Source organism: Halyomorpha halys, unplaced genomic scaffold, assembly GCF_000696795.3.
Source record: "Halyomorpha halys isolate HHAL.00 unplaced genomic scaffold, Hhal_1.1 Scaffold1077.1, whole genome shotgun sequence".
Lineage (NCBI taxonomy): Eukaryota > Metazoa > Arthropoda > Insecta > Hemiptera > Pentatomidae > Halyomorpha > Halyomorpha halys.
In genome coordinates this window covers 45,144-58,353 of record NW_027106992.1, presented here as the reverse complement: position 1 = coordinate 58,353, position 13,210 = coordinate 45,144, and the positions used below count along the sequence as shown (strand labels likewise).

The 13,210-nt window shown below is 31.9% G+C and overlaps 1 protein-coding gene and 1 pseudogene across 1 annotated transcript in view; one reads left to right on the top strand and one right to left on the bottom strand.

Moving 5' to 3' along the window:
- The window catches only part of LOC106688202 (DNA replication licensing factor MCM4), a gene marked incomplete at its 3' end in the record, with an annotated part of 50,656 nt that overhangs the window by 20,599 nt on the left and 16,847 nt on the right, over positions 1-13,210 (top strand). Inside the window, 2 exon segments of the mRNA XM_014432558.3 lie at positions 4,601-4,835; positions 7,054-7,296. Coding sequence (XP_014288044.3) covers positions 4,601-4,835; positions 7,054-7,296 — 478 coding nt within the window.
- LOC136795283 (putative nuclease HARBI1) lies at positions 10,465-12,475 on the bottom strand (annotated as a pseudogene).

Genomic DNA, 13,210 nt, shown 5'->3' with positions numbered 1-13,210 from the left:
AACCAATTTCATAGACTCTTCTTTTGATGATTTCCTCAATTAATTAACACTGACTGCTGACAATCTCTCATTAAACAAACACTAACAAAAGAAAGTATTTGTCCTCTCACAGTTTTTAGTTACTTCTCATCCATCGAAGTGCAAAAAACTTCAACTATATCTCTCTCATTAGTATCTAGCTTGTTTCCTGTGATTCATGATTCAGGCAGGATTAAAAACCAGACTTATTGGAGGATCTAGGTTGTCTAAATTTTGATTTTAGTATGCTTTTCTGTTCACCCATTTCAAGATTGGAACTGGATGTTCTTATGAGCAAACTAGAAATGTGGAAAAGTACTGAACTAGAGGTTCTATTTCCTGCATTAAAACTCATAAATATTACACACCAAAGCCATGCCAGGCACCCATTCTACCTGCACCTTGTTGGTATAGGAAAGTGAGCTTGGGTTAATCTTACACTCCTCCACCAATTTAGAGCAGGTTACATAACTACCCAGCGCATTGATGGCTGTCTGCCTACCTGTAAAAAATTGTAATTTGTCTATTCCTTGTACCCTCTTTTACTAAATTCTGGGCACAGACATTAATTTTGAACACCTCAACCTGAAAGACCGTGGTGTGCTTTCCTATCGATATGGAGATGCCTTCATTAGGTCTGTCCATCCTCCCTATTCCTGCTCCAGAGCCTTGTTCGTTCTATTAAGAATCTGTCTGTATAGCAGTTTACCCCATTGCACGGTTTGTGTGGGGTTGCCCCTTTATTCTTAACACTATAATAAGTGTCCCTGTACCTGAATATCAGAATGTATTGCCAGCATCCTGTCTTCGTTGACCATCCTGAACGAGTTGCCATGGTCATCATGGATTAGGGAATGGGAGTTTGTTCTTAATTTCGCAAGCTTACATGCAGAGCTAAGGGCTTCAGCCTCAATCTTTATATGCAACGGTGTTATATTCAAAAGAACCTCCATCGCTGCAGAGGGAGTGGTTCTCATGGCACCAGTCATCATAAGATTGACATACGGGTTTCAGGAAGTTAAGAAACATAGTTGAGCAGGTACCAGTGGCAATTCTCTCATGAAAGATTCGATCTTTTCTGGAACAGTGATTTATCAAGGTCCTCTATGGTGGTCAGAGTGTCCAGTTATCGGTTAACCAACCAAGGAATACCACAGGGCTGTCTTTAGTCGATATTTGTTATTTTCTTTAATTTACTTGTAGGGCTTTTATCCCACATGGCCTGCTAACTTTCTGATATTTCTTTATTAAGAGGTCTACTGAGTTCTGATGGAGTAGAACATCATTGTAAAATTAACGATGTTTCTAATATAATGAATAATGTTCATTGTATCATATTGATCTTTAGGATCAGTTAAAAGGCACTGTTTCTAAACTGACCATATATGATTATATAAAACATGAACATACACAGTAAGATAATATTTAGCATGTGGAAGCAGGGTAAATGTTATTTAAAATTTAAGATGGTCGAGTTGTGGTGATTAAAATTAATTAAGGAAATAGTTTCAACTATTAATTAATAGCCAACTTGTTGACACATATTGCAGGGCTATTATTTTACACATATTCTAAAATAAAAAGATATAGAGAACGTAAACATAATGTAAGAGTGTAAAAGTGACATGTAAATTAAACATGAGTAACCTAAAAGTGGGGGTATAAAAAGATATTCACATAAAAAATATATTGTTACGGCGGGTAGAGGTTCAAAAGGAACCTTTACTAGCCCAACCGTGAAAAGAAAAGAAAAGTCGAATTTTATTATTTTTGTATTTTTAAATAAGTAAACATAATAAAAAGGAATAGAAAATATACCAACTAGAAAAAAAAGAAAGCTTAACACTATTACAAAATAAAATTAATTAAACAAAAGAAAGAGAAAAAGTATTATTTCACCAGTGATTGGTGGGGGTCCCAGTTGTGGTTGTTCTTAGTGGATATTCTTGTGGAAGTAGATCGACAAAAGGGACGTACGTCCGCCCACCTTGTCCTCTTGGAGGATGAGTCGAAGAAGTCCTCCCGCCGTGGCTAAGATGGCCAGAATGCTGGTAACTACGAGTGTATAGTGAGTAGATAAAGGAGACGATATGTGTGTAAAGTGAGACATTAAGAAGTTGTCTGTCTATTTTTCAGTATAAAAACAAAAGAAAAACATATGCCTTTTTAAACAATAAAAACATATGTTGTAAAGTCTATTTTAATTTCGTTAAACGATGTGTTGGCCGCAACATATATCAAAAGTAGAAAAGAAGTTAAATATGAATACCAAAAAGAAATATTAACTGACTTATACTGAGTAATGAATATACGAATTAATGATACTTAAACAATAGTATTTGATACAGTACAGAATACAAGGTAAAACATTAGCTGATCGAACTATCCAGTTGTCAAGATGACAGATATAGTACTACAGTGTAAATAAATATATAATTTATAATGCAACAACATAAAATATATAAAAGGCATAGTGATATGGGTGAGGGTTATATAAACCTAGTAGAAAACCATTTGACACTATCATAAAAATAGTATTGTAAAAGGTAATATCGCCTGAGTGGAAAACAATCAGAAATATCATCAAAACAAATATAAAGGAGAAGAATTAGAAGTTAAATCAAGTAAACTAGTTTACCCTTGCAAGAACTCTCACATTACAGTGAGACATTAGATCCTTCTTATCTTTAATTCATACAAAATATAAGCAATATCATATTCTTTCTTAAGAAAACAATTTAATATTATCCAGAAAGTCTATTCAACGCACACAATTAGTAAAGCTGCATTCTTTATAATGACTATCTTGAAGTAACAGTTTACGTAATAAATATTCATGTTACCCCACTGAAAATATCACTTCAGTTTTACAGCTAATATTCAGCTATCTGTCAACTTATATTATCCCTGAATTGTACCCACTGAGACCTTATAGCTAAGCCATGCATAGATAAATGTTTTAGGCGGGCTTCAAATTTTTTGTAGCAACAAATGTTACGTATTCAGAAACGGACTAATTAAACATATTTATACAGTATTTTTTCAATATTTTAACCTCAAATTTTTCTAAACATTATTGTAATATCACTGTTAAATTGGAATGATAAAGTCTATGAATTAGTTAAGTCTTTACCTCACAATATTGTTGTATAAGCACAGATGAACTGACTAAACACCTTTGATATAATCATTTTAAGGATATTGAACTCAACTTGTTTCAAAACATTCACAATATCTAATTGAATGATTTGAGTTTTCAAAAATAAAAATTGGATTAGCCATTCGCTCAATCTAGATGTCTACAAACTGACAGACTAATAAATATCTATACACTTTATTTTCCTCATTTGTGCCTAGAAGGGCAAAGTTATCAAGTAAATCTATAAAAATAAATTTTCTTAATATTTATTGGTAATAATACTGTTGTAAGTTACTTAATGAAGTTAATAACATTTCATTCAATAAGTAATGGTCAAGCTACAACAAATAATACCCTATTTTTGCCAGTAGAAAAGAATCTACCTCTTATTCGAAGAGAAAAAAGGTAGTCAATAACAGTAGAAAATAATAAGAGGTAGTTAATAACAGTAGAAAAGAATAAGAGGTAGGTATACTAAAGTAAAAAAGGCAACTGTAAACTAAACTAACTGTTTATAGGAAATACAATTTTAAACAATAAGCCACCTTTATATTACTTTTTACATTGCTTAGGTTTATGTCACACACGGGCTCTGGGGTAATAGGAATGGTCTCAAGAGCCACTCCTTGCTAATCTGTCTGCGTGCTCATTACTGGGAATGCTCCAATGACCCGGACTTCATAGCAGTCTTCAACGACTCAAGTGTGTCATAGAGTTATTAAGCACCCTTATTGCTGCCTGACCATCCGTGTAGATTGTTATTAAGTTACTTAATGAAGTTAATAACATTTCATTCAATAAGTAATGGTCAAGCTACAACAAATAATACCCTATTTTTGCCCCCTCCCCCCCAAAAAAAAGTGAAATAAAAATATTTTTATTATTGTAGGCTTTGCTGATTCATAAAAATTAATTCAAGTAACTTGAATTAATTTTTAGGATTGATTGAAGCTACTTGCAGCAATTTTTTGGGCTCAATAGACGATTAATGACTATCCATCTATTTCAAAAATTACTTCATTGGCAGTAGGCATCCTAGATACAATATCTTGTGATTATTCCTTCAATTATTCTTATTCATGTTCTACAGTGTGGGGAAACAAATAAAAATTATAATATTATCCTCTTATTTAAGATTAGTTACAGATTACAAACAAAGCTCTATTCATATATTTGAATCCTCGGTTTAACAACCCTGTTATAATATGGGTCCTTTGCAATACTAATTAATATTTGTTTTTATAAATATTTTAAATTATTTCACAGCTATAGACATTAAACTGTTTTGTCATATACTTTTGTAATAATAAAATAAAATTCTTACTGTTATAACCATATAGTAGTGTTATATTAATATCAATAATTTACTTAGGAGCATACTTATCTTTTATTAACTTAAATGTTCTAGTTATCAGTTATTTACTAAGTGTATTTATTTTTTAGATATGTGTCATTGAAAAGCCTTTTTTGAATGTTAATTGTGCCCATATTGAAGAGTACAATCCAGATTTATATAGGCAACTAGTTTCATATCCGCAAGAAGTTATTAATTTATTTGATGAGGCTGCTAATAAATTATTTTTTAAAAAACATCCTGATCATGTTTTACCTCATCATATACAAGTCCGCCCTTTCAATACAGAAAAAACTTTGAATATGAGAGAACTTAAGCCTGAAGGTATAATACTTAATTTTTAATTTAGTTAAGCTATGGCTATTTTATTCTTCAGTTTTAAATTAAATAAATTACTCTCCCCCTATAATGGAAAATTTATTTCATTAAATGGAAACAGTGAAACCTGTATATAACAATCACTGAACGGGAAGATAATTTTGTGCATTAAACAGAGGTGACAGTTAAAAAGAGATAAATATGAAAAGAGCATACAAATAAAATCATAGAATCATGTACATTTCATCGCTTGAGCTGTAATAGCTGTCTGAAAAAATCAATAACAAAAAAAAACAACATAATTCTAGTGACATTTTGGCTCAAACTTCGTTTCACAGGATATTTATATACATGTTTTTTACTCAAACATTTATTTTGAAATTTGTTTAGAATAATACATAGAATTTTTTTTCAGATTTTTTCTAACTTATATTTATCACAGCTTTAGTGATTTTATTTTCAAAATAAACTTTTCATATTCAATTTAAAGGACAATTCAAATCAAATGACTTAAGGTCAATCATTTAGTTGTTTTTACTTTCATGATAACATAAAATTTTTAAAAGAAACATTAAAAATCTTATAGTATCTAAAAAATGTTATTGAAAAAGTAAAAAATATAGATTTAGTTTAATAATGAATTTTGCAATTGCAATGTTAATACAACGTTTATCAAGGATACTACTCTGAGTTAGTAAGAATTCAACACTCAGGAAAGAGGAATAAGTATGCGCTATTATGATTTACTTTATATAAACCCAGTGAGATACGAAAAGATAATGAGAAAGCATGTAGGGGATATGGATCATGTATAGTAGTCCTGGGTGCCAAACTTGAGCAAAAGCCTATTCTACATTAAGAAAGACTCCTGAGCAGTATATTCCGTTCTTGACTGCAGAAGAGATAACATCAAACAAACAATCTTATTCTGCGTTTTTCACACAGTAAGATGTCAATGTATTGTGGCAATTTAGTCTGTTGGGTATTATTAATTATACTGGTTTTTGTGTTGTGTATATTTATTCTTATTGATTATGTAAGTTTTTCTATGGCTTTTTTAATGTATTGTTCAGTATTGAGTAGATTTTTTAATTCCAATTTGTCTTCTAATTCATAACAAAATCGTTCCAGTCAACTTGTCCTGTAATCAGTGATGGAGGGAAGGGCTTAAGAAAATGTTTAGTGTAATATAAGAATATAGGAAGTGTATATAATTATGTATTGGGAAAATAGTACTATTAAAATTAAGAATGAAAAAAGAAAAGTATAGAAGTAATATAGAAAACATATGTGTGATTAATTAAGTATGTAAGTAGAATTCAAAATTAAAGAAGTAGATATAAAGTTATATAAGCTCAGAGTAGTTAGTAATATAAATAATAGTAATAAGATGTTGTGAACATAACTAATAAAGTGGGTCAGGGGAAAAAGAGGAATGAAGTAAAAAAAGAATAAAAGATAGTTTTTAACAGTAAAAAAGAAAAAAAGATAGTCAATAACAGTAGAAAATAATAAGAGGTAGTTAATAACAGTAGAAAAGAATAAGAGGTAGGTATGGACTAAAGTAAAAAAGGCAACTGTAAACTAAACTAACTGTTTATAGGAAATACAATTTTAAACAATAAGCCACCTTTATATTACTTTTTACATTGCTTAGGTTTATGTCACACACGGGCTCTGGGGTAATAGGAATGGTCTCAAGAGCCACTCCTTGCTAATCTGTCTGCGTGCTCATTACTGGGAATGCTCCAATGACCCGGACTTCATAGCAGTCTTCAACGACTCAAGTGTGTAATAGAGTTATTAAGTGCCCTTATTGCTGCCTGGCTATCTGTGTAGATTGTTATTCTACCAGAAAGCCCTTCCTCTACAAGAGTACTTGCCTAATGGCTTATTGCAAATATTTCTGATTGAAATACTGCTTACATTGGAAAATAAATTTACCTTTCAATGGTTTATTGATCACCATGTCAAGCATTTAAGTCTCTGCAGTTTCTCAAGGAAGTTTCTTGACATACCCACATTGGCTCCGTATCACTATACTTTTGAAAATTTGGTTTGAGAATTTTGGCTGATCTGTTATGTTTTTTCGGTTTGAGCACACCCAAAATAAAACCATCTTATCAAATTTTTTGTTATAAATCTGTGTTATTGTTTATCTGATTTTAGTTTAGTGTATTTAAAAAAAAATATATGCTTTTATAATGTTTTAAACTGTTTGTAGATATCAACAAGCTAATAACAATATATGGAATGGTTAATAAGACTAGCTCTATTATACCTGAAATGAAGGAAGCTTTTTTCAAGTGTAATGTATGTGATTATTCAAGAGTGGTTGAAATAGATTGTGGTCGATTTTCTGAACCAAGTTGGTGTACTAATTGTAATACAAGCCATTGTTTCTATTTGATTCATAATAGATCCAAATTTAATGACAAACAAATAATAATTTTGCAAGAGATAGCAGGTAATCAAAATATTACTTCATTATTAAAAATATGGCCTGTAAATATAAAATATAGTTTGAGCTTTTTGTAGTAGTGTTGTAATCACATATTCCTGTGATAACATTTTAAAAACAGGTTAGCATGGTATGTCTACGTAGGACTTGTTAGGGGATGTGGAGAGCAATCATACTAGTTGTTGACCTACTATATTCAGATGAATATTGTTTTTTTCAACATTACCATCAAGAATTTCTGGTAAATTTGCGGATGAAACAGCCTTAGGCCAATAAAGAAGTGTTAAATATTCACTCTGATCTGCTGACCTAATGTCATTAGACTTCTTTGTTTGAATTGTTCTGACGAGCACTGTATATGCCTCAAAATCATATATACTAAAAAATGAGAAATAATCTACGAATCGCATACACATGTTATATAAATTTTGTGGTCTGCTAACATCTTGGGATTATCAATTCACTCCTATTGATGCTGATTCAATAGTTGAGTGGTTTTCTCCTGCTGGGTACCCTTTACTGGACCATCTGGGCATCATTCTTATACTAACATCTTGTGAAATGTGGTCTAAGATAGTGTATGAAATTCTCTGAGAAAGAACTGCGGAAATCCTATATTGGATCTTTGAAACAGTATCTCAAAAGAAGGGTGTATAAACACAAATATTCCTGTACCTCTATGACTTGTAACTCTTATCTTAGTTAAAATAAATCGATACGCGATCTTAAAATCGATAGTATTTTCTATTCTATATATCTCAAAACGTATAGTGACCTTAACATGTTCGGGATCAAGAAAATTAAAATAAATTGAAACGCAATAATTAAATCGATACGCCATCATAAAATCAATAGCATTTTCATTTTTGGCATATATTGAAACATATAAAGAGTAAATAAACAAATAACATATGTTAGAAATAAAAAAAAATTAAAATAAATCGATATGGGTTCTTAAAATTGATAGCATTTTTGTTTTGTACTCGTCTGAATATGTGAAATAGGACCCTCATACATTAGTAATTGAAGGTGGTAAAAAAATAGGTAAGATTAAAAAAAAAAAAATCAAATTTTTAATTGAATAATATGTATTCGAATAATTTTTTATTTTATTGAAATTGTATTTTAAATATTCGAATAAAAAAGTATTTGGACTGTTTAGTCGTATTTTTATTCGAATAAAAATTTATTCGTCTCTCATCAATCGAATAAAAAAGTATTCGTCTCTTGTCAATCGAAAAATTTTTGCCCAACTCTGACTAAATATAAATAGACCAAATATAAAAAAAAAGTTTGCTGACTACTTGTTCGAAAGAATGGTTACATTTACATGAAAACCGAAACTAACTCACATTTACCTGCCTCTATTTCACCCCTATTCAGTTCTGGCTCAAACCTCGAGTTAATTTTATAACAGCAATGTTCAGCTCATTGTAATAGACAAATTTAAATAATGTTTTAATTGTAATAAATAGTTATTAATCTTAAATTATACTCTATACATTGTATTTTTTAAATAATTAGTTGAAGAAATTCTTTGCTCTAAAAAACATTTTTATTGTAGTTTGTGACTATGCAAACAATAAAAATGTGATACATCGCCTCTATATAATTGTCTTATTGACTGATCCCTAAGATCCACAAAAATAGATTGATGGTTAATTTTTAAATATAAATAGTTTAGTTACGTTTTATTTTATGTATTGCTGTTCAATATTGCTCATTAGTTTTGTTAAATCAAAAAACAAGCTAACCAATTTGGATCAGTCAAATATGGAGTCAAAAAGCATCGTTCAAAGCAGTCAAGATGGCAGCGCCATTCTGAAGTCCGTTGAATCACTGCCACGTAGAGCAGATGGGTTTAAATATTTTTAACTTTCTCCCAAGATTATATTTACAGTAAATTTAAGGAGAAATAAAAGAGGAAAATAATTATAAAGGAAAAATCTGCATCAGAAATTGTAGATAGCAAATAAAAACTAATGCGCAATAATAATATATATTAGTATTGATATAATAATAAATAATCAATATTAGTATTGACTATCGGAACGTTGGTAATAGACACAGAGGAAAAGAGCATCACTTGTTGCTTGGATGGCGGGAGAGTGGACATATCCTGGAAGCAGCAGGTCCTGACCACCCTTTGTTTGCTGTGGAAACATTAATTCGCATAGGTTTCCAATCTATATCATGTTTTTATTTATTATTATGTTAAAAGTTATTACATTAATTGGCATATGTTTCCAATTGGCATCATGTTTTTATTTATCGTTGTATTAAAGGTTACTATGGTAACATGTTAGGTTACTATGGTGACATAATAGATACATCTGACTACAAGTTTTATTAATTCCATATTAATACATGAAATGATAAAATAAAATTGGAAATTAATGATTTGGATTTATTCTATGAATATTTGAACATGAGAATAAACAAAAACATTATTTATGTAAAAAATATAATATCTTGTATAAATGAAAACAACTTAAATGTAAAATTTAACATTAAATGACATCAAATAAAATTTTTATAATTGTCTTAAAATACTTAGTTGTTGGATCTTGATTGAAGTTCATTGCTGGTTGAGATGATAGTACCAGAACCAGGAAGAAAAAAAGGCAGTTATCTCACCCCAATTTTGTATTACTTTAATGAAAAGTAGGTATAATTATTAGTCAAAATTGATGAGTCTGCTAAGTATAGGTAGGGGGAATAAAAAATGGCGGCTGTTTCAAAACCTTAAAAAAACATTAATTTTCCATTTGGAGCTCTTTATCTTAAAAACTACCAACACTAGAAAAACGCCGGCCCGGGTCGTGCCGATTCCAACCCGCATAAAGTCGGTACAGATCAAAGGAAGCCGAGCCGAACAAAAATATAGAGTGGGGACATCCCGAGCGGCTTCAGTTACAATTAAACCTCGGGTCAAACTAGACGGATTATTTTATTTTTGACTCACTTTGTTTACGTAGGTTTTTTTATTGTTCAAAGTTAAGTGATGGAGTGGAATGATGAGCAAGTGCTAGTTTTAATAGACTTATATCGAGAACGTCGTCTTTTATGGGATAGTTCAGATTCCCAAAATAAGTTGAAAAACCAAAGACACGACAGTTCACAGAAATTGCAGTGTCTTTTGGGGTTGATAAAAATGAGATAGAATGTAAATAGAAAAATTTGACCAGCCATTTTTGGAGGGAAAAAAAGAAGGAAGCTGAAACCTAAAGAACAGGGAGCGGCGCTGAGCTGTACGTTAGCAAATTTCGCCTACCAACCGTTAAATTTTTTTGGCGATAAAAATAAACCGAGGAAGACTCAGGATAGCACACAAAGAAGAGAAGAGGTAAGTTTGTAGTTTCTATTTATTTAATTTTTTTAACAACTATGCTAAAAACTAAGTTCACTTTCCAACATAATATGTTTTACTTGTTGTGTTGGAAAGTCACTTCACCCTGTGGAGAAATAAAAAAATCGGCAAATTCATCTCTTACTGATTGAGCCGAAACAGTACTTCTTCTGAGGACTCCAGAAAGGGAACATAAAGATGAAGATGCATCACACCTCCATAATCCTAACGTAAGTTCCCCATCTTCCGTAGATTCGCTATCGAACATTCCTCTAGGGTTATAAACTGATTTTGAGGAGATTTGCGTAAAAAATTATGTAGGTAAACAGCAGCCATAGTAACTTTCGTTGCAGTTTCAGGTTGTAATGCCATTGGAGATCGGAATACATGAAAGCTAGCACACAGTCCTCCAAAGGCATTCTCAGAAACTCTTTGAGCCCTGCTGAGTATATAACCAAATATCCTTTTCTTAGATCCTTTGTCATGTATTCCAGAGTACGGTTTCATTATATTTGGTGAAAGAGGGAACGCGTTGTCTGTAACTAACACAAACGGGGTTAGGGTTGTCCTTCCTGCCAATTTCCGTGGGGGAGGTAAATGTAAAGAGTTTTCTTCTAGAGCTTTCTTGAAAAATGTATTATTGAAAACGCCTCTTTCTTCTCTCTTCTCAGATTCTCACTCTTCTCAGATTCTCCCTTGACAACCCACATTAACATATATAAAATTGTAATTGGCGTCCACCACAGCCATCAAAACTATGCTAAAAAATCCCTTGTAGTTAAAAAATTCTGAGCCTGACTGAAAAGGTGCTATTTAAGCGATATGTTTGCCGTCAATAGCACCGATGCAGTTTGGAAAGTTCTACTTTTCCTCAAACACCTGGGCGATTTCTTACCACTCTGCTTCACTCTGAGGGATCTGAAAAGTTAAAGTAAAAAAAATGTTAGTCATATTTTTTAGCGAATTTTTTCTTTGTATATTTATTTTAGTATTTATATTTTCAGGAAGATGGACCACAAGACAGTCAAGAAGAAGGCATTAACGATGATAGCCAAGTTGTTCATCCCCAAAATTCTGAAGACGAACAAGCATGAACGCTTTCCCCTTCAGAGGTCGCCGGAACCAAAAAACCATTCAAATCTCCAAAGGCACTAAAAAGCAAATACGCAAGACGTTGATTAAAGGCTAGACCCAGTTCTTCCAATGCACTGGATGAGGCTCTGAACGTCATCTCTTCAATCAAAAAGAGCGAACATCAATGATGAATATTTGTTGTACGGTGAACAGATAGCAATTAAACTGAGAAGGCTTTCTTCACCCCGAACCAGGTTAGTTGTGCAGAATAAGATCAACCAATTATTATTCGAAGCTGAAATGGGATATCTTGATCATCAGCATGGGTACAATGTGCCACAAGTTAATATACGGCAAAACTCTGGACCGGCCAATCCAACGGTGCCTTCATTCCCACAGACTTCTACTTCTAACATGCCCAATCGAATGCTACCACCATTCTTCACTGACAACATGACCAATCCAACATCTCAATGGTTTTCGACGTCTGGATGTTCCTCACAGTTACCGTCGTCAATTTCATCATATTCACAACTGGCATTCACTAATTCAGAACTGTCCAGTATGGACCCCTTCACTCAATAGTTTTTACCTTTTTACTCAATTATTTTTAATGATGTCAATAAAAGTTATTACTATTCTAAATTAATTTTATTTAATTTTTCTTACCTTAATGTAGTCTTGAAGGGCCTCTACAATGGTGTCACAAACTTCAGGTACAATTTTAGAGATATATTGTTTGGAGATCTTCAAAACATACATTAGTGAGTGGTACGAATCACGAGTCGCAATGAAGCGCAGAGTGACAGCTAGTCATTCGCTTGAACTTCTAAAAAGTACTCTTCAACGAAGTCACCAGTATTGGTGTTGAAACTAAAATAATAATAAAATAAGGTAGAAATAACCCGGTCGGCTTTGTTTTGGTGTGGACGTCGTGCCAGCCCAAACGTGCCCGACCGGCTTAGCACGCCCAGGTCAGCCCACCCGGCCTACCGCAGCATAGTGTGGACCCTGCGTAAGAGAAAATTATTTAAAGAAGAGTAAATTTGCTGATATATTAGCCCTGAAAGAGCTATTTACATCCAATAGTTCTCGAGATATAGCTTTTTAAAAAGCAAAATTTCTTAAAAATCTACTGAAAGATTAGTGGTAAGTTAATTTATTTTGAGAAATCTGTATCTCAGGAAGTATGTGACATATAGATGTCTATTAGCACTCAAATTAAAGCTTGTTGAATGGACTATAAAGAAGTTTATAACCTTTACCTTTGTAGGAATAGTAGTTTTCATAATATTTGCTAAAATAAATTGATTTATAGTTGTTCCGACAATAAGTTTGATTTATGAAAAACTTCATTTCAGAAACCATTGGACGTACAGATGTCTGCCAGCGCTCAAATTAAAGCTAGTTAAATTTAATACAAAATAGTTGATTATGTTTATCTTTGTAAAAGTAGTAGTTTTTATGATATTTGACAAAATAAACTCACAAAATGTT